This window comes from Hypanus sabinus, chromosome 10 (assembly GCF_030144855.1).
Source record: "Hypanus sabinus isolate sHypSab1 chromosome 10, sHypSab1.hap1, whole genome shotgun sequence".
Taxonomy (NCBI): domain Eukaryota; kingdom Metazoa; phylum Chordata; class Chondrichthyes; order Myliobatiformes; family Dasyatidae; genus Hypanus; species Hypanus sabinus.
The window spans coordinates 158,950,562-158,978,024 of NC_082715.1; the positions used below are offsets into that span (position 1 = coordinate 158,950,562).

Below are 27,463 nucleotides of genomic sequence, written 5' to 3' on the forward strand. Positions count from 1 at the left end.
ATCAAAATTGGGCCATTGAAGACAGAAACAGGTGAATTTATTATGGGGAACAAGGAAATGGCAGACGAGTTGAACAGGTACTTTGGAGATGTCTTCACCAGGGAAGACAAACAATCTCCCTGATGTAATAGTGGCCAAAGGAACTAGGGTAAAGGATGAACTGAAGGAAACTTATATTAGGCAAGAAATGGTGTTGGATAGACTGTTGAGTCTGAAGGCTGATAAGTCCCCGGGACCTGATGGTCTGCATCCCAGGGTACTTAAAGAGGTGGCTCTAGAAATCATGGACGCATTGGTAATCATTTTCCAATGTTCTATAGATTCAGGAACAGTTCCTGCTGATTGGAGGGTGGCTAATGTCCCACTTTTCAAGAAAGGAGGGAGAGAGAAAACAGGGAATTATAGACCAGTTAGCCTAACGTCAGTGGTGGGAAAGATGCTGGAGTCAATTATAAAAGAGGAAATTACGACACATTTGGATGGCAGTAGAAGGATCAGTCCGAGTCAGCATGGATTTATGAAGGGAAAATCATGCTTGACTAATCTTCTGGAGTTTTTTGAGGATGTGACTATGAAAATGGACAAGGGAGAACCAGTGGATGTAGTGTACCTGGACTTCCAGAAAGCTTTTGATAAAGTCCCACATAGGAGTTTAGTGGGCAAAATTAGGGCACATGATACTGGGGGCAGAGTACTGACATGGATTGAAAATTGGCTGGCTGACAGGAAACAAAGAGTAGCGATTAGCGGGTCCCTTTCGGAATGGCAGGCTGTGACCAGTGGGGTACCGCAAGGTTCGGTGCTGGGACCGCAGCTATTTACAATACACATTAATGATTTAGATGAAGGGAGTAAAAGTAACATTAGCAGATTTGCTGATGACACAAAGCTGGGTGGCAGTGTGAAATGTCAGGAGGATGTTATGAGAATGCAGGGTAACTTGGACAGGTTAGGTGAGTGGGCAAATGTATGGCAGATGCAGTTTAATGTGGATAAATGTGAGGTTATCCACTTTGGTGGCAAGAACAGGAAGGCAGATTACTATCTAAATGGAGAAATTAGGAAAAGGGGAAGTACAACTAGATCTAGGTGTTCTTATACATCAGTCAATGAAAGCAAGCATGCAAGTACAGCAGGCAGTGAAGAAAGCTAATGGCATGCAGGCTTTTATAACAAGAGGAATTGAGTATAGGAGTAAAGAGGTCCTTCTGCAGCTGTACGGGGCCCTGGTGAAACCCCACCTGGTGTATTGTGTGCAGTTTTGGTCTCCAAATTTGAGGAAGGACATTCTTGCTATTGAGGGAGTGCAGCGTAGGTTCACAAGGTTAATTCCCGGAATGGCGGGACTGTCATATGTTGAAAGATTGGAACGACTGGGCTTGTATACACTGGAATTTAGAAGGATGAGAGGGGATCTGATTGAAACAACCAGATTATTAAGGGATTGGACACACTGGAGGCAGGAAGCATGTTCCCACTGATGGGGGAGTCCAGAACTAGAGGTCACAGTTTAAGAATAAGGGGTAGGCCATTTAGAACAGAGATGCGGAAAAACTTTTTCACCCAGAGAGTGGTGGATATGTGGAATGCTCTGCCCCAGAAGGCAGTGGAGGCCAAGTCTCTAGATGCATTCAAGAGAGAGTTAAATAGGGCACATTGATAGCGGGGTCAAGGGATATGGGGAGAGGGCAGGAACGGGGTACTGATTGTGTATGATCAGCCCTGATCACAGTGAATGGTGGTGCTGGCTAGAAGGGCTGAATGGCCTACTCCTGCACCTACTGTCTATTGATACAGAATCAGGTTTAGTATCATCAACATGTGCCATTAAATGTTAACCTTGCACTACCAGTACAACGCAAAACATAATATAGAAAAATGAATTACAGCAATGATATAAATGCATTTTAACTATTTAATATAAGTAGTAAAAAAGTAGTGAGGTTCAATGTCCATTTAGAAATCAGATGGCAGAAGGGAAGCTGCTGCTCCTGAGTGTGAGCCTGCTTTACTGTCAGTAACAGTGAGAAGATGGATGCCACCTTCCTGAGGCATCACTCGTACACGATGGAGTTGCCCAAAGTTGCCACTTACTTCGATCCTGTAAGTATCTCAATGCAACCTACTGAATGTTGCAAGGACTAGATAAAGAGGATGTGGAGAAGATGTTTCCTGTGGAGGGGGTATCCAGAACTAGAGGGCAGAGCCTCAGAATTGAAGGGCGACCTTTTAGAATGGAGGAGGGGTCCTTTTGTTTTTAGCCTGACAGTGGTAAACCTGCGGAATATTCTGCCGCACACGGTGGTGGAGGCCAGGTCTGTGGGTGTTTTCAAGGTGGAGGTTAATTATTTCCTGCTCAGTCAGGGCATCAAAGGATATGGCGAGGTGTATGAGTGGCATCCGGGACCAGCCATGCAGCAGATTCGATGGGCTGAATGGCCTAATGGTTATGGAATTGACTTTCATGCACACCACTCTTACTTTTCTCTTTTTTATCTTTTGCTTTTTCTTTATCTTTATCCACACTTTTCATAGAAACATAGAAAACCTACAGCATAATACAGTCCCTTCGGCCCACAAAGCTGTGCCAAACATGTCCCTACTTTAGACATTACCAGGGTTACCATAGCCCTCTATTTTTCTAAGCTCCATGTACCTATCCAGGTGTCTGTTAAAAGACCCTATCGTATCCGCCTCCACCACCGTCGCCGGCAGCCCATTCCACGCACTCACCTCTCTCTGCATAAAAGACTTACCCTGACGTCTCCTCTGTACCTACTTCTAAGCACCTTAAAACTATGCCCCCTCGTGCTAGCCATATCAGCCCTGGGAAAAAGCCTCTGACCATCCACATGACCAATGCCTCCCATTATCTTATATACCTCTATCAGGTCACCTCTCATCCTCCGTTGTTCCAAGGAGAAAAGGCCAGGTTCATTCAACCTATTCTCATAAGGCATGCTCCCCAATCCAGGCAACATCCTTGTAAATCTCCTCTGCACCCTTTCTATGGTTTCCACATCCTTCCTGTAGTGAGGCGACCAGAACTGAGCACAGTACTCTAAGTGGGGTCTGACCAGGGTCTTATATAGCTGCAACATTACCTCTCGGCTCCTGAATTCAGTTCCATGATTAATGAAGGCCAATACATCGTATACCTTAACCACAGAGTCAACCTGCGTAGCTGCTTTGAGTGTCCTATGGACTCGGACCCCAAGATCCCTCTGATCCTCCACACTATCAAGAGTCTTACAATTAATACTATATTCTGCCATCATATTTGACCTACCAAAATTAACCACTTCACACTTATCTGGGTTGAACTCCATCTGCCACTTCTCAGCCCAGGTTTGCATCCTATCAATGTCCCTCTGCAACCTCGGACAGCCCTCCACACTATCCACAACACCACCAAACTTTGTGTCATCAGCAAACTTACTAACCCATCCCTCCACATCCTCATCCAGGTCATTTACAAAAATCACAAACAGTAGGGAGCCCAGAGCAGATCCCTGAGGCACACCACTGGTCACTGACCTCCACGCAGAATATAACCCGTCTACAACCACTCTTTGCCTTCTGTGGGCAAGCTAGTTCTGGATCCACAAAGTAATGTCCCCTTGGATCCCATGCCTCCTTACATTCTCAATAATCCTTGCATGGGATACCTGATCAAATGCTTTGCTAAAATCCTTATACACTACATTTACATTTACACTACACGCTGCATCTGCAAAGGAAACAGCATTATGAAGGACCCCATGCACCCCTCATACAATCTCTTCTCCCTCCTGCCGTCTGGGGAAAGGCTCCGAAGCATTCTGGCTCTCACGACCAGACTATGTAGCAGTTTCTTCCCCCAAGCTATCAGCCTCCTCAACACCCAGAGACTGGACTGACACCTTGCCCTACTGTCCTGTTTATTATTTATTGTAAATGTGCACATTATGCAGTCCTGTGTAGGTCTGTAGTTTAGTGTAGCTTTCTCTGTGTTGTTTTTTTTAATTACATAGTTCAGTCTAGTTTTTGTACTGTCTCATGTAACACCATGGTCCTGAAAAGCGTTGTCTCATTTTTACTATGCACTGTACCAGCAGTTATGGTCGAAATGACAATAAAAGTGGCTTGACTTGATCTACGGCTCTACCTTCATCAATGTGTTTAGTCACATCCTCAAAAAATTCAATCAGGCTTGTAAGGCACGGCCTGACTTTCACAAAGCCATGCTGACTATTCCTATTCATATTATGCCTCTGCAAATGTTCATAAATCCTGCCTCTCAGGATCTTCTCCAACTTACCAACCACTGAAGTAAGACTCACTGGTCTATAATTTCCTGGGCTATCCCTACTCCCTTTCTTGAATAATGGAACAACATTCGCAACCCTCCAATCCTCTGGAACCTCTCCCGTCCCCATTGATGATGCAAAGATCATCGCCAGAGGCTCAGCAATCTCCTCCCTCACCTCCCACAGTAGCCTGGGGTACATCCCATCCAGTCCTGGTGACTTATCCAACTTGATGATTTCCAAAAGCTCCAGCACATCCTCTTCCTTTATATCTACATGCTCAAGCTTTTCAGTCTGCTGCAAGTCATCCCTACAATCGCCAAGATTCTTTTCTATAGTGAATACTGAAGCAAAGCATTCATTAAGTACCTCTGCTATCTCCTCTGGTTGCATACACACTTTCCCAATGTCACACTTGATAGGTCCTATTCTTTCACATCTTATCCTCTTGCTCTTCATATACTTGTAGAATGCCTTGGGGTTTTCCTTAATCCTGCTCGCCAAGGCCTTCTCATGGCCCCTTCTGGCTCTCCTAATTTCATTCTTAAACTCCTTCCTGCTAGCCTTATAATCTTCTAGATCCCCATCATTACCTAGTTTTTTGAACCTTTCATAAGCTCTCTTTTCTTTTCTTCTAGACTAGATTTACAACACCACAGTTCCTGTACACTACCATCCTTTCCCTGTCTCATTGGAACGTATCTACTTTTTTACTTTATCTATATTTCTGCAGGCTCCAAGGGTATTCATAGCCGAAGGGTGGTAGTGGGGACGAGCTCCCACTGCTAAACAAACAACCTTCGTGAAGTGCGTCTCAAACAGCCTCTGACAACCAACTCCAACTCCTGGTCTGCACATGTGGCATAGTTCTTATGCCCGGCGGAACTGTTCTCACTGACAGGAGAAGGGGCAAAGGCGGGCCACTGGCACCTTAAAACCAGTTGCACCGGGCAGATGGGGCTCGCTAACCATGAATGGTAGCTCATCTAGGAGGGGGAAAACTCTGATTTCAAACCTCCACTGCCTTGCGGCTATACCCGCTCATGGGAAAGGCTTTGGGAATAAACCCCGAGGAAAATTCCGGAGTTGGAGTCCCGAAGGTGGCTGACTGCTGTACCCCGCATCGGCACGGCAACTCCTGCGACGCTGCTGGCACCAAACTGTACCGACCTCCGTCGTTCCTTTGGACCGGTCATCGGCATGGAGAGGGGGGTCCCACTGCATGGGCAACAGACAGATCTCCATATCAACTCTGCCCTGGCTTGTGCCCTGGAGAGGCCACAAACCAGTGACTACCAGAGGCACAGTATCCATGGTTGACCATGACAGACAGAGGCCACACACAAATATTTCTGCAATCTGTTGAACCCCCCCCCCCCACACTATTTAAAGCCCTATCCTCAGCCCTAGTTATGCGATTCGTTGGAATCCAGGTCCTGTCACGGTCCAGGATGAGCCCGTCCCATTGGTACAGCTCCCTCCTTCCCCAATACTGGTGCCAATTTCCCATGAATTCAAATCAGACTTCTCCCCCACCTCCTCACACCAGGTGATGCAGCCTGTCAGAATGCTCTCCACGGTACATCTGTACAAGTTTTTGTGAGTTTTAGGTGACAAACCAAATCACCTGAAATTCCAAATGAAATATAGCCACTGTCTTTCCTTCTTTTAACTGCATTGAAATGCTGGGACCTGGTTAGATCCTCAGAGATACTGACACCCAGGAACTTGAAACTGCTCACTCTCTCCACTTCTGATCCCTCTATGAGGACAGGTTCATGTTCCCTCGTCTTACCCTTCCTGAGATCCACAACCAGCTCTTTATAAGGAATATATAGGGATTTATGTCAGAGGTAGCTGTCCTTTTTCAATAGAAAATGATGTGTGTGTGTAACATCCTGTTAGATGTTAGAGTTGGAAGGGGCAGATAATCTACATTCAGGGGATGTAAGAGACTCTCAGGGCATGGATGATAGAATAATGGAGGAGGGATGGGTTAGATTGATCTGAGAGTAGGTTCAAAGATCAGCACAACATCCTGGGCTGAAGGGTTGTACTGTAGTCGGGGACAAGAGGAGGTGACTGAGTGAGGTGGACAGTGAACTTGTCCAACAGGTCTGAGTGGTAACTGGGGAGGACACAGGGGCAGAGCAGCCCGAAGGCTGGGGCGCCTGCCTGGTGCCCAGGTTTGGGGCATCTGAACTGACCTGCAGAGGGAGGGGGAAGATCCATGTGGGTGTCAATGACGTAGGCAGAACGAGGAAACAGGTTCTGCTGAGGGAATTAGAGCAGCTAGGGACTACATTAAGAAGCAGAACCAAAAAGGTGGTAATATCTGGATTACTACCTGAGCCACGTGCAAATTGGCACAGGGTTAAGAGTTAAATACATGGCTCAAGGACTGGTGTGTGAGGAGTGGGTTTGAATTCATCGGAAATTGGCAGCAATATCGGGGAAGGAGGGGGCTGTACCAATGGGACGGGCTCCACCTGAACCATGATGGGACCTCCGAATCACATAGCTAGGGCTGTGGATAGGGCTTTAAACTAAGTAGTAGGGGAATGGGTTCAACGATTGGAGGAAGATAGATAAATTAAAAAAGAAAAGTGTGGATAAAGATAAAAAAGAGAAAAGTAAGAGTGCTGTTCAGAAAAGTCAAGTGCATAAGAGAAAAAGATGACACAATTTTAAAAGCACAATGAGTGTAAGGGTACTTTATCTTGATGTCCATAGTATTCGAAACAAGGTCAGTGAATCTGTGGCACAAATCAGTACAGAGGGGTATGATCTAGTGGCCGTTATAGAAACACGACTGCAGGGTGGAAAGGATTGGGAATTAAATATCCAAGGACAGTGGGTAATATGGAAGGATTGGCAGGAAGGTAAGGGTCGTGCTCTCAGTTAAGGATGAGATCAGGGTGATAGTGAGAGATGATATAAGATCTACAGAGCAGAATGTTGAATTGATCTGGGCAGAGGTTAGGAATAGTAAAGGGAAGAAATCACCAGTGGAGTTGTCTATCGGCCATCGAATAATAACATTACAGTGGCACAGGCAATAAACAGAAGTATCTGAGGCATGTAGGAATGGAACAGCAGTTATCATGGGGGACTTGAACTTGCACACAGACTGGGGAATCAGATTGGTCGAGGCAGTCCGAAGGAGGACTTCATAGAATGCATCCATGATGGCTTTCTCGAACAGCATGTTCGTAAACCTACAAAGGAACATGCTATCTTGGATTGGTCCTGTGCAATGAGACAGGTAAAATTAATGATCTTCTGGTTAGGGATCCTCTTGGAAAGAGTGATCACAATATGATTGAGTCTCATACAAATGGAGGGGGCAAAAGTTCAACCTAAAACAAGTGTATTATGCTTAAACAATGGAGACTACAATGGGATGAAGGAGGACTGAGAACACAGGCTATATGGCGAGACTTACAAAGAGATTTTTCACGGTGCTCAACAAAAGTACATTCAAAGCAAGAACAGTAAGTGTGGGGAGAGCCAGATGAGGAAATAAAAGAAGGCATCAAACTAAAAGCTCGTGCACACAAAGTCGCCAAGAGTAGTGGGAAACTGAAAGATTGGGAAAACTTTAAAAAGTAACAAAGAACCACAAAGGAAGCAATAAAGGGAGAGAGATTATGAAAATAAACTAGCACAAAATATAAAAACAGATCGTAATTATTTTAATAATTCGATTAAGCAGAAAAGGGGGCTGAAGTGAACAAAGGTCCCTTGAAGGACAAGAAGGGGGAATTGATATTGGGCAATGAGGAAATGGCAGAGGCTTTGAATGACTGCATTGTGTTGGACCTCATGGTGGAGGACATGTCTAACATGACAAAGAGAGGTGTTATGGGATGCGATGGGAGGTGAGGACCTCGCTACAATAGCTATCACTGGAGAGGTAGTGCTGAGCAAACTTGTGGACCTGAAGATAAACAAGTCCTGTAGTCCTGATGGAATGTATCCCAGGCAGAGGTTATAGTTGAGTCTTTGGTGATAATTTACCAAAATTCTCTGGACTCTAGGCAGGTCCCAGCAGATTGGAAGACGGCGAATGTCACACCACTGTTCAAAAAAGGATGTAGACAAAAGGCAGGCAACTGTAGGCCAGTTAGTTTAACGTCTGTAGTTGGAAAAATGCTTGAAGCTATCATTAAAGAAGAAGTATCGAGGCATCTGGAAAGAAATAGATCCATCCGGCAGACGCAGCATGGATTCAGCAAAGGCAGGTCCTGTTTGACAAACCTGCTGGAGTTCTTTGAGGATATAACGAGTGCTGTGGATAGAGGGGAACAGATGGGCATTATTTACTTGGATTTCCAGAAGGCGCTTGATAAGGTGCCACATAAAAGACATCCTTAAGAGAAAATCTGCAGATGCTGGAAATCCAAGCAACACACACAAAATGCTGGAGCCAGGCAGCATGTATGAACGAGTACAGTCAACGCTCCCAGCTAAAACTCTTCGGCAGGGCTGGAGAAAAAAAGCTGATTTAAAACGTGGGTGGAGGGAAGACAGAAACACCAGGTGATAGGTGAAAAATGAAGGGGGAGGTATGAAGTAAAGAGCTGGGAAGTTGATTGATGAAAGAGACAGAAGGCCGTGAAAGAAAGAAAAGGGAGGAGGAGCACCAGAGGGAGGTGAACAGGACCCACCACTAAACGCATCTTTCCCTACCCCCCCACTTTCTGTTTTCCACAGGGATCTCTCCCTACTCAACTCACGAGTCCATTCATCCCTCCCCACTCCTCTCCTCCTGCCACTTATTCGTGCAAGCAGAACCTGCCCCTGCACCTCCTCCCTCACCATTATTCAGGGCCCAAACAATCCTTCCAGGTGAGGCGACACTTCACCTGCGAGTCTATTGGAGTCGTCTACTGTGCCGGGTGTTCCCGGTGTGGCCTCCTGTATATCAGTGAGACCCGACATAGAATGGGAGACCACTTCACCAAGTACCTACGCTTCATCCACCAGGAAAAGTGACATCCCCCAGTAGACTGGGAGACCACTTCACCAAGTACCTACGCTTCATCCACCAGGAAAAGTGACATCCCCCAGTAGACTGGGAGACCACTTCACCAAGTACCTACGCTTCATCCACCAGGAAAAGTGACATCCCCCAGTAGACTGGGAGACCGCTTCACCAAGTACCTACACTTCATCCACCGGGAAAAGTGACATCCCCCAGTAGACTGGGAGACCGCTTCACCAAGTACCTGCACTTCATCCACCAGGAAAAGCGGCATCTCCCAGTAGACTGGGAGACCGCTTCACCAAGTAACTACGCTTCATCCACCAGGAAAAGCGGCATCCCCCAGTAGACTGGGAGACCACTTCACCAAGTACCTGCACTTCATCCACCGGGAAAAGTGACATCCCCCAGTAGACTGGGAGACCACTTCACCAAGTACCTACACTTCATCCACCGGGAAAAGTGACATCCCCCAGTAGACTGGGAGACCACTTCACCAAGTACCTACGCTTCATCCACTGGGAAAAGTGGCATCCCCCAGTAGACTGGGAGACCACTTCACCAAGTACCTACGCTTCATCCACCAGGAAAAGTGACATCCCCCAGTAGACTGGGAGACCGCTTCACCAAGTACCTACGCTTCATCCACTGGGAAAAGAGACATCCCCCAGTAGACTGGGAGACCGCTTCACCAAGCACCTACGCTTCATCCACCAGGAAAAGCGGCATCCCCCAGTAGACTGGGAGACCGCTTCAACAAGCACCTACGCTTCATCCACCAGGAAAAGTGACATCCCCCAGTAGACTGGGAGACCGCTTCACCAAGTACCTACGCTTCATCCACCAGGAAAAGTGACATCCCCCAGTAGACTGGGAGACCGCTTCACCAAGTACCTACACTTCATCCACCAGGAAAAGCAACATCCCCCAGTAGACTGGGAGACCGCTTCACCAAGTACCTACGCTTCATCCACTGGGAAAAGAGACATCCCCCAGTAGACTGGGAGACCACTTCACCAAGTACCTACACTTCATCCACCAGGAAAAGAGACATCCCCCAGTAGACTGGGAGACCGCTTCACCAAGTACCTACACTTCATCCACCGGGAAAAGTGACATCCCCCTGTAGACTGGGAGACCGCTTCACCAAGTACCTACGCTTCATCCACCGGGAAAAGTGACATCCCCCAGTAGACTGGGAGACCGCTTCACCAAGTAACTACACTTCATCCACCGGGAAAAGCGGCATCCCCCAGTAGACTGGGAGACCGCTTCACCAAGTACCTACACTTCATCCACCGGGAAAAGCGGCATCCCCCAGTAGACTGGGAGACCACTTCACCAAGTACCTACGCTTCATCCACCAGGAAAAGCGACATCCCCCAGTAGACTGGGAGACCGCTTCACCAAGTACCTACACTTCATCCACCAGGAAAAGCGGCATCTCCCAGTGGCCACCCATTTTAATTCCACTTCTCACTCCCATTCCAACACATCTATCCATGGCCTCCGTGATCAGGCCACACTGATGTTGGAGGAACACCACCTTGGATTCCATTCGGGTAGCCTCCAAACTGATTTCTCAAACTTCTGGTCATGACCCCTACGAATCTCCTTCGCCATTTCCCATTCCCTTTCCCACTCCGACCTCGTCTCCTCGCCTGGCCACCTCCTCCCCTTCTCTTTCTTCCATGGCCTCTGTCTCTTTCACCAATCAACTTCCCAGCTCCTTACTTCATCCCTCCCCTTCCTGGTTTCACCTTGTTTCTCTTACCCCTACCCCACTTTTTAAATCTACCGCTCAGCTTTTTATTCTCCGGTCCTGCCGAAGGGTTTCAGCCAGAAACGTCGACAGCATTTTGTGTGTTGCTCCGTATGTATGCATAGAATTGGGGGTGATGTATTAGCATGGATAGAGGATTGGCTTACTAATAGAACGCAGGGAGTTGGGGTTTTACTCTGGTTGGCAATCAGTGGTGAGTGACGCTGGGCCCACAACTGTACACTGTATACATAATGATATGCAAGAGGTGACCGAGTGCAGTGTATCTAAGTTTGCTGATGATAGTAAATTGAGCGGAAAAGCAAATCGTGCAGAAAATACAGAGAGTCTGCAGAGGGATATAGATAGGGCAAGGGTCTGGCAGATGGAGTACAACGTTGGTAAATGCGAGATCATCCACTTTGGAAGGGAAAATGGAAGATCAGATTATTATTTAAATGGTGAAAGATTGCAGCATGCTGCTGTGCAGAGGGTCTTAGAAGTGCTTGTTCATGAATCACAAAAGGTTGGTTTACAGGTGCAGCAGGCTGTCAAGAAGGCAAATGGGATGCTGGCCTTCATTGCTAGAGGGATTGAATTCAAGAGCCGGGAGGTTATGCTACAACTGTACAGGGTACTGGTGAAGTCGCACCTGGAGTACTGTGTGTAGTTCTGGTCTCCTTACTTGAGGAGGGATATACTGACTTTGGAGGTGGTGCAGAGGAGGTTCACCAGGTTGATTCCAGAGATGAGGGGCTTAAACTACGAGGAGATTGAGTCACCTGGGACTGTGCTCACTGGAATTCAGGATGACAGGAGATCTTATAGAAACGTATCAAATTATGAAGGGATAGATAGAGGCAGGTAAGTTGTTTCAACTGGGCGGTGAGACTAGAACTAGCAGACATAGCCTCATGATTCAGGGAGTATATTTAGGATGGAGATGAGGAGGAACTGCTTTTCCCAGAGGGTGGTGAATCTGTGGAATTCTCTGCCCAATGAAGCAGTGGAGGCTACCTCAGTAAATATATTTAAAACAAGGTTTGATCAATTTTTGCATAGTAGGGGAATTAAGGGTTAAGGGATAAAAGCAGGTAGGTGGAGATGAGTCCATGGCCAGATCAGCCATGATCTTATTGAATGTTGGAGCAGGCTCGATGGGCCGAATGGCCGACTCCTGCTCCTGTTTCTTGTGCTCTTGCTCTTTCGGCAGGTCCACTTGCCCTGGCAGGTAGCCTAAGCATGTATATGTCTGAAGCCTTTCTTCCTCTGCCAGTTCCTTACTGAAAACCACTATCTTCCTAATTATTGCCTCACTAGTGGTGAGATTACAACCCTACAGATCCTGCTTTTAACTGATCTGTCAATACATATGACTCACATGAACAATGCAGATCTGATGCTGGGCCAAGAAGCAAAGTGAGAATTCACTGTAATTTTCCAGCTGGTCTACTGGGGATCACCAGGTTAGACATGGCCTCAGGATTACAAACCCTATTCATCTCAGTGCAGTGGTACAACCTGAACGGGTCATATTCTGCATGGAGGTCGGTGATCAGTGGTGTCCGTTCTGGGACCCCTACTCGCCGTGATTTTTATAAACAACCTGGATGAGGAAGTGGAGGCATGGGTTAGTAAATTTGCTGATGACACAAAGGTTGGGGGTGTTGAGGATATTGTGGAGGGCTGTCAGAGGTTATAGCAGTACACTGATAGGATGCAAAACTGGGCTGAGAAGTGGCAGATGGAGTTCAACCCAGATAAATGTGAGGTGGTTCATTTTGGTAGGTCAAATATGATGGCAGAATATAGTATTAATGGTAAGACACTGGGCTGTGTGGAGGATCAGAGGGATCTCGGGGTCCGAGTCCATAGGTCACTCAAAGCTGCTGCGCAGGTTGACTCTGTGGTTAAGAAAGCATACGGTGCTTTGGCCTTCATCAACCATGGGATTGAGTTTCGGAGCCAAGAGCTAACGTTGCAGCTATATAGGACCCTGGTCAGACCCCACTTGGAGTACTGTGCTCAGTTCTGGTCGCCTCACTATACAAAGGTTGTGGAAACCATAGAAAGGGTGCAGAGAAGATTTACAAGGATGCTGCCTGGATTGGGGAGCATGCCTTATGAGAATAGGTTGAATGAACTCGGCCTTTTTTCCTTGGAGCAACAGAGGATAAGAAGTGACATGATAGAGGTGTATAAGATAATGAGAGGCATTGGTCGTGAGGATAGTCATTTTCCCAGGGCTGAAATGGCTAGCATGAGGGGGCATAGTTTTAAGGTGCTTAGAAGTAGGTACAGAGGAGATGTCAGGAGTAAGTTTTGTTTTTATACACAGAGAGTGGTGAGTGTGAGGAATGGGCTGCTGGTGACGGTGGTGGAGGCGGATACAACAGGGTCTTTTAAGAGACTCTGGACAGGTGCGTGGAGCTTAGAAAAATAGAGGGCTATGGGTAACCCTAGGTAATTTCTCAGGTAAGGACATGTTCGGCACAGCTTTGTGGGCCGAAGGGCCTGCATTATGCCATAGGTTTTCTATGTTCTATGTTTTAAACTTCAGATATTTCATAGCTTTTGAATTCATTGAGTTACGCAAATATACTGCATTTAATTGTGTTGCTAAATGTTTAATTTTAAATTATTTTCCAAGTGTTTATTTTTTATAATCCAAATCTGTAATTTTATGATAGCATGGCTGATTCTTAAATAGCTTTTGAATGTTTTCAGTTTTCGAAATGTCAATAACTTGGAAAAAGTTAACATAAGAACATACGAACTAGGGGCAGGAATTAAGTTGCAAAGGTCAAGCAAACTGGAGGATTAACCAATATCAAAGCTTCTCTTGAGATGAAGTTAGATGCTTACAATATTGCTGGAAGGATCTTCGCTGCCCACAATGCCACTGCAGATAAGTGCAGGTAGGTACAAGCAATGAGCTCTGATAGGCAGATGAAGAAAGTGTCTACCAATCACGTAAGTGCAGGTAGAGCAGCAGTGAGGTATGATAGGCAGATGAAAAAGTGTGTCCACCAATCACATAAACCTACGAAACCAGTTAGAAAGATTCAGGAAGTATTTCATAGATTTATAAATTCATAAATTGCTGCCTCAGCCACAATTGTACATTGCTTCCAGTTCCAGTTACCATACTTTAGAAATACGATGATCACGCAAACAGCTTCCTGGGATGAGGGACTTGTGAAACTGGAAATGGATGGAGAAGCAGGAATAACGAAGCAGTCAGAAATAAAAAAAAAGAGGAAAAATGTACATCTAGCAGCAAGTGGTAACTGCCCTCCCAGCAACTTAGTTTATTTTCTTCAATTTGGGATGAGCATAGATGGGTCCTTGGGAGCAATACAGACATGGGGGTTAAAGAACCCATTCCAGTGTTACATGACTGTGATCTGGCCAGGCCAACGCCTATTGTCCATTCCGACTTGCCCTAGACCTCTGCAGAAGGACTAACACCTAGCAAAAATGAAAGGCTGATGATACATTTCCAAGTCGGGATGGCATGCAGCTTGAAGGGAAGGGGAACCTGCAGGCGATGGTGCTCCCTGTGGCAGAGGTCATGGGCAGGAGACGCCTGGGCCAGGAACTGCAGTACCTTTTGTAGACAGGACACGCTGCAGCCACGTGCTGAAGGGAGGGAATATGGATGATGGTTGATGGGAGTGCTGAGCCAATTAAGTAGATGGTTTTGGCATGAAACATTTCAAATTGCTGTGTGCTCTATTTCACCAGACCAGTTCATTCCACCATACTCCTGACTTGTGCTTCCCGTATCAACATTGGAAAGACGTTGGGGAATGAGATGAGTTGATCACAGTCCATCTGAGTTTCTGCTCAATAGCAGTCCCAGGATGCACGTGGGGTAGAATGTTTGCAAATTCTCGGGGGCTTCCCCAGATGCTCTGCTTTCTGCCTACATCCCAGAGATGTGCAGGTTGACAGATTAATTGGCCACTGTAAATTACCCTGGTGTGTAGGTGAGTGAGAAAATCTGGGGGGGGGGGGGGGGGTAACAGGTTAGTAGGAATAGAGGGAGGCTACAGGAACGAGATTGAGGAGATTACTCTGAGATGACAAGAGACTTGATGGGCCAAATGGCCTCCTTTGGTTCACGTGGAAATATGAAAATAAATTGGCTTGATGGTGCCCTACTGCTTTGCGGACAGGACTCACATAGCTGAGAGTTACAGTTTGAGCTGGAAGGCCCTTTGCCTAACCTGCTGAGAGTTTGTGTTACTGCGCTCAGCTTTTCACTCACCCTGGTCTTTGCCTTCATAAACACATGGTTCTCCATGTCTTTGCTGGATTTGGTGACTGGAGTCCCAGCTGACCGCATGGCCTCGTCTCTGCAAACGGGGAGAGATGAGAGTGGAATCAGCAGTGCCAACACACCAACTGGGAAAAGACTTGTCTCACCATCACCATGGAAAACCAGAAAGCTCTCTATTCTCCCTCATCAGAAAAGGTGTGGGCGCTGACGGGTAACAGGGTTGGTTAATCTGGGTGAAGTCCAGGTACAGAGGCTGGGACACTTGACTGAGAACAGAAGGATCACAGACTGAGAGGGACTCAGTGACTGAAAAGATCGTTGATGCAGCTGTGGATGACAGGCACGTCTGGATATGCGCGAGGTACTGTCGGCTAAGCAGTAGTAGAGTTGTATCCTGCCACCATCACAATGCAACGGAGCTGAGTACATGCAACTCAGTCGATTGCCCAAGGTAGAGTGGAAGTCAAACCCACTGGCCAGAGCCTGGAGTTGGAGGTGTGAGTGAGTGTATGTGTGCGTGTGTTTGTGTTATGTGTGTGAGTGTGAGTGTGTGTGATTGAGTGTGAGTGAGAGTGTGAGTGTATGTGTGTGTGTGTGTGTGTATGTGTGTGTGAGTGTGTGTGTGTGTGAGAGTGTGAGTGTATGTGTGCGTGTGTTTGTGTTATGTGTGTGAGTGTGAGTGTGAGTGAGAGTGTGAGTGTGTGAGTGTATGTGTGTTTGTGTGAGAGTGTGTGTATGAGTGTGTGTGTGTGTGTGTATGTGTGTGTGAGTGTATGTGTGTGTGAGTGTGTGTGTGTGTGTGTGTGTGAGTGTGTGTGTGTGAGAGTGTGTGTGCGTGAGTGTGTGTGTGTGTGTGTGAGTGTGTGTGCGTGAGTGTGTGTGTGTGTGTGTGAGAGTGTGTGTGTGTGAGTGTGTGTGGTGTGAGTGAGAGCGTGTGTGTATGTGTGTGTGAGTGTGTGTGTGTGTGAGAGTGTGTGTGTGTGAGAGTGTGTGTGCGTGTGTGTGAGTGTGTGTGTGTGAGTGTGTGTATGTGTGTGTGTGTGTGTGAGTGTGTGTGTGAGTGTGTGTGTGAGTGTGTGTGTGTGAGAGTGTGTGTGTGAGAGTGTGTGTGTGAGTGTGTGTGTGTGAGTGTGTGTGACAGTGTGTGTGTGTGAGAGTGTGTGTGTGAGTGTGTGTGTGTGAGAGTGTGTGTGTGTGAGTGTGTGTGTGAGTGTGTGTGAGTGTGTGTGTGTGAGAGTGTGTGTGTGTGTGTGAGTGTGTGTGTGTGAGAGTGTGGTGTGTGTGAGTGTGTGTGTGTGAGTGTGTGTGTGTGTGAGTGTGTGTGTGTGTGAGAGTGTGTGTGAGAGAGTGTGAGTGTGAGAGTGTGTGTGTGTGTGTGAGAGGTGTGTGTGTGTGTGAGAGTGTGAGTGTGTATGAGACAGAGAGGAAAGGGGGCTTGCTTGCTGCCATCGTGCAGCTCTCCCGAGCATCGTGAACGTGCGTGTTGGCACCTTGACGTGTGGTGACACTTGAAGCTGCCCTCCAGGCCAAACTACACACTTCAGTGTCAACATGACAAACAAATCTGAACAGATCAAAGCTCCCCTGCCTCCAACAGTGAATACTGAATAATTAAAGGGTCACTAAATTTCTGAACTTTGTACAGCCAGACAGCGCCTGGCCTTCTTCACCAGATCCTGTCGGTGGATCTCAGAAATAGATCGGCCCAAGCCCGGGTACAGATCTCAAACCAGCACGTACAGATTCACAGCAAGCAGCACCGAGGCTCGTGGGGACCGACGGGGTCAGGGGAGAGGGAGGGAGGAGTCCGGGGGAGAGGGAGGTGATGAGGGGAGGGGATGAGTCTAGGGAACGTTATGAGGGGAAAGGGAGGTGAGGGGAGACAGTCAGTGGTCTGGGGGAGGGGGAGGAAAGGTGAGGGGGAAGGGGGGTCGAGGGGAGGGTAGGGTAGGTGAGTGTTGGGGGGGGTCAGGAACGAGGTCTGGTGGAGGGGGGTGAAGTGAGACTTGGGAAAGTGGGGGGGGATGGTGGTATGGGGAGGGTGGAAGCAGATCCAGGAGGGCCAAAGGGAGAAAGGGATCCGGTGGATGGGGAGGGGGGAGATGGTGGGAAAAGGTTCTGCGGAGGTGAGAGGTGGGGAGGTCAGGGGAGGGAGGTGAGGCTCCATGGGAGGGGTGGAGGGAGGCCCAGAGGAGGGGGAGAAGGGGGAAAAGAGTTACAAGGAGGAGAGGGCAGGAGAAGAGGGTCCGTGGGAGGGGAGGGGCAGGGGAGAGGAGGGAGGAAGGGGAGAGGTGGGGAGGGATGCAGAGGGCAGGGGAGAGGGAGGGGTGTTGAGGGGAGGGCAGGGGAGAGGAGAGGTGGGGGAGGGGTGGGGAGGGGGGAGTGGAGGGGAGGGGAGGAGGGAGTGGAGGGGAGGGGGGAGTGGAGAGGGGAGGGGAGAGAGGGAGGGAGAGGAGAGAGGGGTAGGGGATTGGAGAAGAGTGGAAGAGGAAAGGTAGGGGAGGGGGAGAGGAAAGGTAGGGGAGGGGAGAGGAAAGGTAGGGGGAGGGAGAGAGGAGAGGTATGGGATGGGTGGGGAGAGGAGGAGAGGGAGGAGGGGAGGGGGGGGGAGGTGTGGAGGGCATGGGGTAGGGAGGGAAAGCGGAGGAGAGGGTAGGGAGGGGAGGGGAATGGAGGGGTGGGGAGGGAGGGGAGATGTGGAGGGCAGGGTAGGGAGGGAAAGCGGAGGAGAGCGGTGGGCAGGGGAGGGGGGAGTGGTGGGAGGGGGAGTGGAGGGGAGGTGTGGAGGGCGGGGGTAGGGGGGAAAGAGGAGTGGGGTGGGCAGGGGAGGGGGAGTGGAGGGGTGGGGAGGGGGGAGTGAGAGGGGAGGTGTGGAGGGCGGGGGGTAGGGAGGGAAAGCGGAGGAGAGGGGTGGGCAGGGGAGGGGGAGTGGAAGGGGTGGGAGGGGAGGGTGGAGTGGAGGGGTGGGGAGATGTGGAGGGTGGGGGGTAGGGAGGGAAAGTGGAGAGGGGTGGGCAGGGGGGAGGGGAGGGGGGAGTGGAGGGGAGGTGTGGTGGGGGGTAGGGAGGGAAAGCGGAGGAGAGGAGTGGGCAGGGGAGGGGGGAATGGAGGAGTGGGGTGGGGAGGGGGAGTGGAGGGGTGGGGAGGGGGGAGTGGTGAGGGGGAGAGGAGAGGGGAGGTGTGGAGGGCGGGGGGGTAGGGAGGGAAAGCGAGGAGAGGGGTGGGGAGGAGAGGGGTGGGCAGGGGAGGGGGAGTGGAGGGGAGGGGAGGGGAGTGGAGAGGGGAGGGGAGAGAGGTGGAGGAGAGGGGAGAGAGGGAGGGAGAGGAGAGAGGGGTAGGGATTGGGAGAAGAGTGAAGAGGAAAGGTGGGGGGGGAGAGGAAAGGTAGGGGAGGGAGAGAGGAGAGGTATGGGATGGGTGGGGAGAGGAGGAGAGGGGAGGTGGAGGGGGAGGAGGAGAGGAGAGGAGGAGAGGGAGGAGGGGAGGTGTGGAGGTCATGGGGTAGGGAGGGAAAGCGGAGGAGAGGGTGGGGAGGGGAGGGGAATGGAGGGGTGGGGAGGGGAGGGGAGATGTGGAGGGCGGGGGTAGGGAGGGAAAGTGGAGGAGGGGTGGGGAGGGAGGGGGGAGTGGTGGGAGGGATAGTGGAGGGGAGGTGTGGAGGGCGGGGTAGGGAGGGAAAGCGGAGGAGTGGGGTGGGCAGGGGAGGGAGAGTGGAGGGGTGGGGAGGGGGAGGGGGGAGTGGAGGGGTGGGGAGGGGGGAGTGGAGAGGGGAGGTGTGGAGGGCGGGGGTAGGGAGGGAAAGCGGAGGAGAGGGGTGGGCAGGGGAGGGGGAGTGGAAGGGTGGGGAGGGGAGGGGGGAGTGGAGGGGTGGGGTGTGGAGGGTGGGGGGTAGGGAGGGAAAGTGGAGGAGAGAGTTGGGCAGGGGAGGGGAGGTGTGGAGGGCAGGGGTAGAGAGGGAAACGGAGGAGAGGGGTGGGCAGGGGAGGGGGGAATGGAGGGGTGGGGTGGGGAGGGGGGAGTGGAGGGGTGGGGAGGGGGGAGTGGGGAGGGGGAGTGGAGGGAGGTGGGGAGGGGGAGTGGAGAGGGGAGGTGGGGAGGGGGAGTGGAGAGGGGAGGTGGGGAGGGCGGGGGGTAGGGAGGGAAAGCGGAGGAGAGGGGTGGGGAGGAGAGGGGGGAATGGAGGGGTGGGGTGGGGGAGGGTGGAGTGGAGGGGAGGAGGGAGTGGGAGAGGGGAGGGGAGAGAGGGGAGGGAGAGGTGAGAGGGGTAGGGGATTGGGGAGAAGAGTGGAAGAGGAAAGGTAGGGGAGGGGGAGAGGAAAGGTAGGGGAGGGAGAGAGGAGAGGTAGGGGAGGGGGAGAGGAAAGGTAGGGGAGGGAGAGAGGAGAGGGGAGGTGACGGGGAGGAGGAGAGGGAGGAGGAGAGGGAGGAGGGGAGGGAGGTGTGGAGGGCATGGGGTAGGGAGGGAAAGCGGAGGAGAGGGTGGGGAGGGGAATGGAGGGGTGGGGAGGGGAGGGGAGTGGAGGGCGGGGATAGGGAGGGAAAGCGGAGGAGAGGGGTGGGGAGGGGAGGAGGGGGTGGGCAGGGGAGGGGGGAATGGTGGGGGGGGAGTGGAGGGGAGGTGTGGAGGGCGGGGGTAGGGAGGGGAAGTAGAGGAGTGGGGTGGGGAGGGGAGGGGGAGGGGAGTGGAGGGATGGGGAGGGGGAGTGGAGGGGTGGGGAGGGGGGAGTGGAGAGGGGAGGTGTGGAGGGCGGGGGGGTAGGGAGGGAAAGCGGAGGAGAGGGGTGGGGAGGAGAGGGGGTGGGCAGGGGAGGGGGGAATGGTGGGGGGGAGTGGAGGGGAGGTGTGGAGGGCGGGGGGTAGGGAGGGGAAGTAGAGGAGTGGGGTGGGGGGAGGGGAGGGGGAGGGGAGTGGAGGGATGGGGAGGGGGAGTGGAGGGGTGGGGAGGGGGGAGTGGAGAGGGGAGGTGTGGAGGGCGGGGGTAGGGAGGGAAAGCGGAGGAGAGGGGTGGGGAGGAGAGGGGTGGGCAGGGGAGGGGGGAATGGTGGGAGGGGGAGTGGTGTGGAGGGCGGGGTAGGGAGGGAAAGCGGAGGAGAGGGGTGGGCAGGGGAGGGGGAATGGAGGGGTGGGGTGGGGGGAGTGGGGATGGGGGAGTGGAGGGGTGGAGTGGGGAGGGGGAGTGGAGAGCGGGGGGTAGGGAGGGAAGCGGAGGAAAGGGGTGGGAGGGGAGGGGAGGGGAGGGGTGGGGTGGGGAGGGTGGAGTGGAGGGGAGGAGGGAGTGGAGAGGGGAGGGGAGAGAGGGAGGGAGAGGAGAGAGGGGTAGGGGATTGGGAGAAGAGTGGAAGAGGAAAGGTAGGGGAGGGGGAGAGGAAAGGTAGGGGAGGGAGAGAGGAGAGGTAGGGGAGGGGGAGAGGAAAGGTAGGGGAGGGAGAGAGGAGAGGGGAGGTGACGGGAGGAGGAGAGGGAGGAGGAGAGGGAGGAGGGGAGGGGAGGTGTGGAGGGCATGGGGTAGGGAGGGAAAGCGGAGGAGAGGGTGGGGAGGGGAATGGAGGGGTGGGGAGGGGAGGGGAGGTGGAGGGCGGGGATAGGGAGGGAAAGCGGAGGAGAGGGGTGGGGAGGGGAGGAGGGGGTGGGCAGGGGAGGGGGGAATGGTGGGGGGGGAGTGGAGGGGAGGTGTGGAGGGGCGGGGGTAGGGAGGGGAAGTAGAGAGTGGGGTGGGGAGGGGAGGGGGAGGGGAGTGGAGGGATGGGGAGGGGGGAGTGGAGGGGTGGGGAGGGGGGAGTGGAGAGGGGAGGTGTGGAGGGCGGGGGGTAGGGAGGGAAAGCGGAGGAGAGGGGTGGGGAGGAGGGGGTGGGCAGGGGAGGGGGGAATGGTGGGGGGGGAGTGGAGGGGAGGTGTGGAGGGCGGGGGTAGGGAGGGGAAGTAGAGGAGTGGGGTGGGGAGGGGAGGGGGAGGGGAGTGGAGGATGGGGAGGGGGAGTGGAGGGGTGGGGAGGGGGGAGTGGAGAGGGGAGGTGTGGAGGGCGGGGGGTAGGGAGGGAAAGCGGAGGAGAGGGGTGGGGAGGAGAGGGGTGGGCAGGGGAGGGGGGGAATGGTGGGAGGGGGAGTGGTGTGGAGGGCGGGGGTAGGAGGGAAAGCGGAGGAGAGGGGTGGGCAGGGGAGGGGGAATGGAGGGGTGGGGGTGGGGGGAGGGGGATGGGGGAGTGGAGGGGTGGAGTGGGAGGGGGAGTGGAGAGCGGGGGGTAGGGAGGGAAAGCGGAGGAAAGGGGTGGGGAGGGGAGGGGAGGGGAGGGGTGGGGTGGGGAGGGTGGAGTGGAGGGGAGGAGGGAGTGGAGAGGGAGGGAGAGAGGGAGGGAGAGGAGAGAGGGGTAGGGGATTGGGAGAAGAGTGGAAGAGGAAAGGTAGGGGAGGGGGAGAGGAAAGGTAGGGAGGGAGAGAGGAGAGGTAGGGGAGGGGGAGAGGAAAGGTAGGGGAGGGAGAGAGGAGAGGGGAGGTGACGGGGAGGAGGAGAGGGAGGAGGAGAGGAGGAGGGGAGGGGAGGGTGTGGAGGGCATGGGGTAGGGAGGGAAAGCGGAGGAGAGGGTGGGGAGGGGAATGGAGGGGTGGGGAGGGGAGGGGAGGTGGAGGGCGGGATAGGGAGGGAAAGCGGAGGAGAGGGGTGGGGAGGGGAGGAGGGGGTGGGGCAGGGGAGGGGGGAATGGTGGGGGGGGAGTGGAGGGGAGGTGTGGAGGGCGGGGGGTAGGGAGGGGAAGTAGAGGAGTGGGGTGGGGAGGGGAGGGGGAGGGGAGTGGAGGGATGGGGAGGGGGAGTGGAGGGGTGGGGAGGGGGGAGTGGAGAGGGGAGGTGTGGAGGGCGGGGGGTAGGGAGGGAAAGCGGAGGAGAGGGGTGGGGAGGAGGGGGTGGGCAGGGGAGGGGGGAATGGTGGGGGGGGAGTGGAGGGGAGGTGTGGAGGGCGGGGGTAGGGAGGGGAAGTAGAGGAGTGGGGTGGGGAGGGGAGGGGGAGGGGAGTGGAGGGATGGGGAGGGGGAGTGGAGGGGTGGGGAGGGGGGAGTGGAGAGGGGAGGTGTGGAGGGCGGGGGGGTAGGGAGGGAAAGCGGAGGAGAGGGGTGGGGAGGAGAGGGGTGGGCAGGGGAGGGGGGAATGGTGGGAGGGGGAGTGGTGTGGAGGGCGGGGGTAGGGAGGGAAAGCGGAGGAGAGGGGTGGGCAGGGGAGGGGGAATGGAGGGTGGGGTGGGGGGAGTGGGGATGGGGAGTGGAGGGGTGGAGTGGGGAGGGGGAGTGGAGAGCGGGGGGTAGGGAGGGAAAGCGGAGGAAAGGGGTGGGGAGGGAGGGGAGGGGAGGGGGTGGGGAGGTGAGGGGAGGGGAAGAGGGTGGGGAGGTGAGGGGAGGGGAAGAGGGTGGGAGGTGAGGGGAGGGGAGGGGAGGGGGTCGGAAGTGAAATTAGGAAGGTCGTGGGGAGCGGTGGGGTGGGGAGGGGGAGTGGAGGGGTAGAGAGGAGGGAGTGGGGAGGGGGAGTGGAGAGCGGGTGTAGGGAGGGAAAGCGGAGGAAAGGGGTGGGGAGGGGAGGGGAGGGGAGGGGAGGGGGTGGGGTGGGGAGGTGAGGGGAGGGGAGGGGGTGGGAGGTGAGGGGAGGGGAGGGGAGGGGGTGGGGAGGGGAGGGGAGGGGGTCGGAAGTGAAATTAGGAAGGGTCGTGGGAGCGGTGGGGTGGGGTGGGGAGGGGGAGGGGAGGGGAGGGGGTGGGGTGGGGAGGTGAGGGGAGGGGAGGGGGTGGGGTGGGGAGGGGAGGGGGTGGGGCGATGGGAGGGGAGGGGGTCGGAAGTGAAATAAGGAAGGGTCGTGGGGAGCGGTGGGGTGGGGTGGGGAGGGGGAGTGGAGGGGTAGAGAGGGGGGATTGGGGAGGGGGAGTGGAGAGCGGGTGGTAGGGAGGGAAAGCGGAGGAAAGGGGTGGGAGGGGAGGGAAAGCGGAGGAAAGGGGTGGGGAGGGGAGGGGAGGGGAGGGGAGGGGAGGGGGTGGGGAGGTGAGGGGAGGGGAAGAGGGTGGGGAGGTGAGGGGGAGGGGAGGGGAGGGGGTCGGAAGTGAAATTAGGAAGGGTCGTGGGAGCGGTGGGGTGGGGAGGGGAGTGGAGGGGTAGAGAGGAGGGAGTGGGGAGGGGGAGTGGAGAGCGGGTGGTAGGGAGGGAAAGCGGAGGAAAGGGGTGGGGAGGGGAGGGGAGGGGAGGGGAGGGGGTGGGGTGGGGAGGTGAGGGGAGGGGAGGGGGTGGGGAGGGTGTGGGGAGGTGAGGGGAGGGGAGGGGAGGGGGTCGGAAGTGAAATTAGGAAGGGTCGTGGGGAGCGGTGGGGTGGGGAGGGGAGGGGAGGGGAGGGGGTGGGGTGGGGAGGTGAGGGGAGGGGAGGGGTGAGGTGGGGAGGGGAGGGGGTGGGGAGGCGATGGGAGGGGAGGGGTCGGAAGTGAAATTAGGAAGGGTCGTGGGGAGCGGTGGGTGGGGTGGGGAGGGGGAGTGGAGGGGTAGAGAGGGGGGAGTGGGGAGGGGGAGTGGAGAGCGGGTGGTAGGGAGGGAAAGCGGAGGAAAGGGGTGGAGGGGAGGGGGAGGGAGGGGGGTGGGGTGGGGAGGTGAGGGGAGGGGAGGGGGTGGGAGGTGAGGGGAGGGGGTGGGGAGGGGAGGGAAGGGGGTGGGGAGGGGAGGGGAGGGGAGGGGGTGGGGAGGGGAGGGGAGGGGAGGGGGTGGGGAGGGGAGGGGAGGGGGTCGGAAGTGAAATTAGGAAGGGTCGTGGGGAGCGGTGGGGTGGGGTGGGGAGGTGAGGGGAGGGGGTGGGGTGGGGGTGGGGAGGTGAGGGGAGGGGAGGGGAGGGGAGGGGGTGGGGTGGGGAGGGGAGGGGGTCGGAAGTGAAATTAGGAAGGGTCGTGGGAGCGGTGGGGGTGGGGTGGGGAGGGGAGGGGAGGGGAGGGGGTGGGGTGGGGAGGTGAGGGGAGGGGAGGGGAGGGGAGGGGAGGGGGTGGGGTGGGGAGGGGAGGGGGTCGGAAGTGAAATTAGGAAGGGTCGTGGGGAGCGGTGGGGTGGGGTGGGGAGGGGGAGGGGAGGGGAGGGGTTGGGGTGGGGAGGTGAGGGGAGGGGAGGGGAGGGGGTGGGGTGGGGAGGGGAGGGGGTCGGAAGTGAAATTAGGAAGGGTCGTGGGAGCGGTGGGGTGGGGTGGGGAGGGGGAGGGGAGGGGAGGGGGTGGGGTGGGGAGGTGAGGGGAGGGGAGGGGAGGGGGTGGGGAGGTGAGGGGAGGGGAGGGGGTCGGAGGTGAAATTAGGAAGGGTCGTGGGAGCGGTGGGGTGGGGTGGGGTGGGGGAGGGGGAGTGCAGAGTGGAGAGGGGGGAGTGGGGAGGGGGAGTGGGGAGGGAAAGCGGAGGAGAGGGTGGGCAGGGGAGGGGGAGGGAGGGAAAGCGGAGGATAGGGGAGGGGAGGGGTGGGGTGGGGAGGGGGAATGGAGGGGTGGGGAGGGGGGGTAGGGAGGGGGAATGGAGGGGTGGGGGAGGGGGGGGTAGGGAGGGAAAGCGGAGAGGGGTGGGCAGGGGAGGGGAGGGGAGGGGTGGGGTGGGGAGGGGGAATGGAGGGGTGGGGAGGGGGGTTAGGGAGGGAAAGCGGAGGAGAGGGGTGGGCAGGGGAGGGGGTCGAAGTGAAATTAGGAAGGGTCGTGGGGAGCGGTGGGGAGGGGTGGAGAGGGGGGAGTGGGGAGGGGAGGTGGTGGGGTGGGGGAGGTGAGGGAAGGGTAGGGGTGGGGAGGGGAGGGGGTGGGGAGGGGAGGGGTGGGGTGGGGAGGGGAGGGGTGGGGTGGGGAGGTGAGGGAAGGGTAGGGGGTGGGGAGGGGAGGGGGTGGGGAGGGGAGGGGTGGGGTGGGGAGGGGGTGGGGAGGGGGAATGGAGGGGTGGAGAGGGGGGAGTGGGGAGGGGAGGTGGTGGGGTGGGGAGGTGAGGGAAGGGTAGGGGGTGGGGAGGGGAGGGGGTGGGGAGGGGAGGGGTGGGGTGGGTGGGGAGGGGGAATGGAGGGGTGGAGAGGGGGGAGTGGAGAGCGGGGGGTAGGGAGGGAAAGCGGAGGGGAGGGGTGGGCAGGGGAGGGGGTCGGAAGTGAAATTAGGAAGGGTCGTGGGGAGCGGTGGGGAGGGGTGGAGAGGGGGGAGTGGGAGGGGAGGGGGTGGGGTGGGGAGGTGAGGGAAGGGTAGGGGGAGGGGAGGGGGTGGGGAGGGGAGGGGTGGGGTGGGGTGGGGAGGGGGTGGGGAGGGGAATGGAGGGGTGGAGAGGGGGGCAGTGGGGAGGGAGGTGGTGGGGTGGGGAGGTGAGGGAAGGGTAGGGGCGTGGGGAGGGGAGGGGGTGGGGAGGGGAGGGGGTGGGGAGGGGAGGGGTGGGGTGGGGTGGGGAGGGGGTGGGGAGGGGAATGGAGGGGTGGAGAGGGGGGAGTGGGGAGGGGTAGGGAGGGAAAGCGAGGGGAGGGGTGGGCAGGGGAGGGGGTCGGAAGTGAAATTAGGAAGGGTCGTGGGGAGCGGTGGCTGAAGGCAGATCCAGATCCGAATCCGCACGGATTCCAGCATCGACCTGCCGCTGTGACACCCGCCAGGAAAGCCCGAGGTTCCCGGCCGGTGTAGGCCCAGCACGCCGTTCGGGGACCCCGATCCCGAGTTCCGCTGTCCACCTGCTCCCTTCCCCGCCGCAACAGACTCACATCTGCGCCACCACTTTCTGCCGGAAAGCAATGCTCCGCCATTCGCTGTCCGTCACATTCACATCCATGTTGCGGCGGCACTGACTCACTGAGAGCGAACTGCCTGCCGGGCACAGGCGGCCAGGCGGGGGCGGTGGACTGGCGAGCGCGGGCCGACGGGTGCGGTCCTCCCGCCGGCCGGGGGCGCTCTCTCAGTCCTCCCGCCGGCCGGGGGCGCTCTCTCAGTCCTCCCGCCGGCCGGGCGCGCTCTCTCAGTCCTCCCGCCGGCCGGGGGCGCTCTCTCAGTCCTCCCGCCGGCCGGGGGCGCTCTCTCAGTCCTCCCGCCGGCCGGGGGCGCTCTCTCAGTCCTCCCGCCGGCCTGGGGCGCTCTCTCAGTCCTCCCGCCCGCCGGGGGCGCTCTCTCAGTCCTCCCGCCGGCCGGGGGCGCTCTCTCAGTCCTCCCGCCCGCCGGGGGCGCTCTCTCAGTCCTCCCGCCGGCCGGGGGCGCTCTCTCAGTCCTCCCGCCGGCCGGGGGCGCTCTCTCAGTCCTCCCGCCGGCCGGGGGCGCTCTCTCAGTCCTCCCGCCGGCCGGGCGCGCTCTCTCAGTCCTCCCGCCGGCCGGGGGCGCTCTCTCAGTCCTCCCGCCGGCCGGGGGCGCTCTCTCAGTCCTCCCGCCGGCCGGGGGCGCTCTCTCAGTCCTCCCGCCGGCCTGGGGCGCTCTCTCAGTCCTCCCGCCGGCCTGGGGCGCTCTCTCAGTCCTCCCGCCGGCCTGGGGCGCTCTCTCAGTCCTCCCGCCGGCCTGGGGCGCTCTCTGTCCTCCCGCCGGCCGGGGGCGCTCTCTCAGTCCTCCCGCCGGCCGGGGGCGCTCTCTCAGTCCTCCCGCCGGCCTGGGGCGCTCTCTGTCCTCCCGCCGGCCGGGGGCGCTCTCTCAGTCCTCCCGCCGGCCGGGGGCGCTCTCTCAGTCCTCCCGCCGGCCTGGGGCGCTCTCTCAGTCCTCCCGCCGGCCTGGGGCGCTCTCTCAGTCCTCCCGCCGGCCTGGGGCGCTCTCTCAGTCCTCCCGCCGGCCTGGGGCGCTCTCTCAGTCCTCCCGCCGGCCGGGGGCGCTCTCTCAGTCCTCCCGCCGGCCGGGGGTCAGTCCTCCCGCCGGCCGGGGGCGCTCTCTCAGTCCTCCCGCCGGCCTGGGGCGCTCTCTCAGTCCCTCCGCCGGCCTGGGGCGAGTCTCTTCCCCGGGGTCCGGCACCCTCCGGGAGGGTGACTTCACCATGCCACCGCCACATGGAGCCTGGCCTCCTGCTTCAGGATGGGAATGGGAACGGGATCTGAAGGGTGATGGCTGTCTGGGAGAACCGATAGTAGGTAAGGCTCCTGCGGGGGTTGTCGACCCAGCCAGCTCCATCACATACCCACTCTCCTCGCCACCGAGGAAATCTTCAATTACTCAGAACATTGCTTTCTTCTCGTTAAT

General features: G+C 56.2%; 1 protein-coding gene and 1 pseudogene across 3 annotated transcripts in view; both read right to left on the reverse strand.

The window, feature by feature from the left end:
• The window catches only part of med15 (mediator complex subunit 15), a 250,048-nt gene extending 223,871 nt beyond the window's left edge, over nt 1-26,177 (reverse strand). For 2 of the 3 annotated variants that reach the window (XM_059983309.1, XM_059983306.1), the window contains exons 1-2: nt 26,020-26,176; nt 15,312-15,399 (exon numbers count right to left, since the gene is read on the reverse strand). In XM_059983309.1, coding sequence (XP_059839292.1) covers nt 15,312-15,399; nt 26,020-26,087 — 156 coding nt within the window. In that variant the 5' untranslated portion in view covers nt 26,088-26,176. Of the gene's footprint in view, nt 1-15,311; nt 15,400-26,019 lie in introns of all 3 variants that reach the window. The other variant, XM_059983308.1, reaches the window with a different exon arrangement.
• The window catches only part of LOC132401275 (mitochondrial import inner membrane translocase subunit TIM14-like), a 499,620-nt pseudogene that overhangs the window by 353,920 nt on the left and 118,237 nt on the right, over nt 1-27,463 (reverse strand).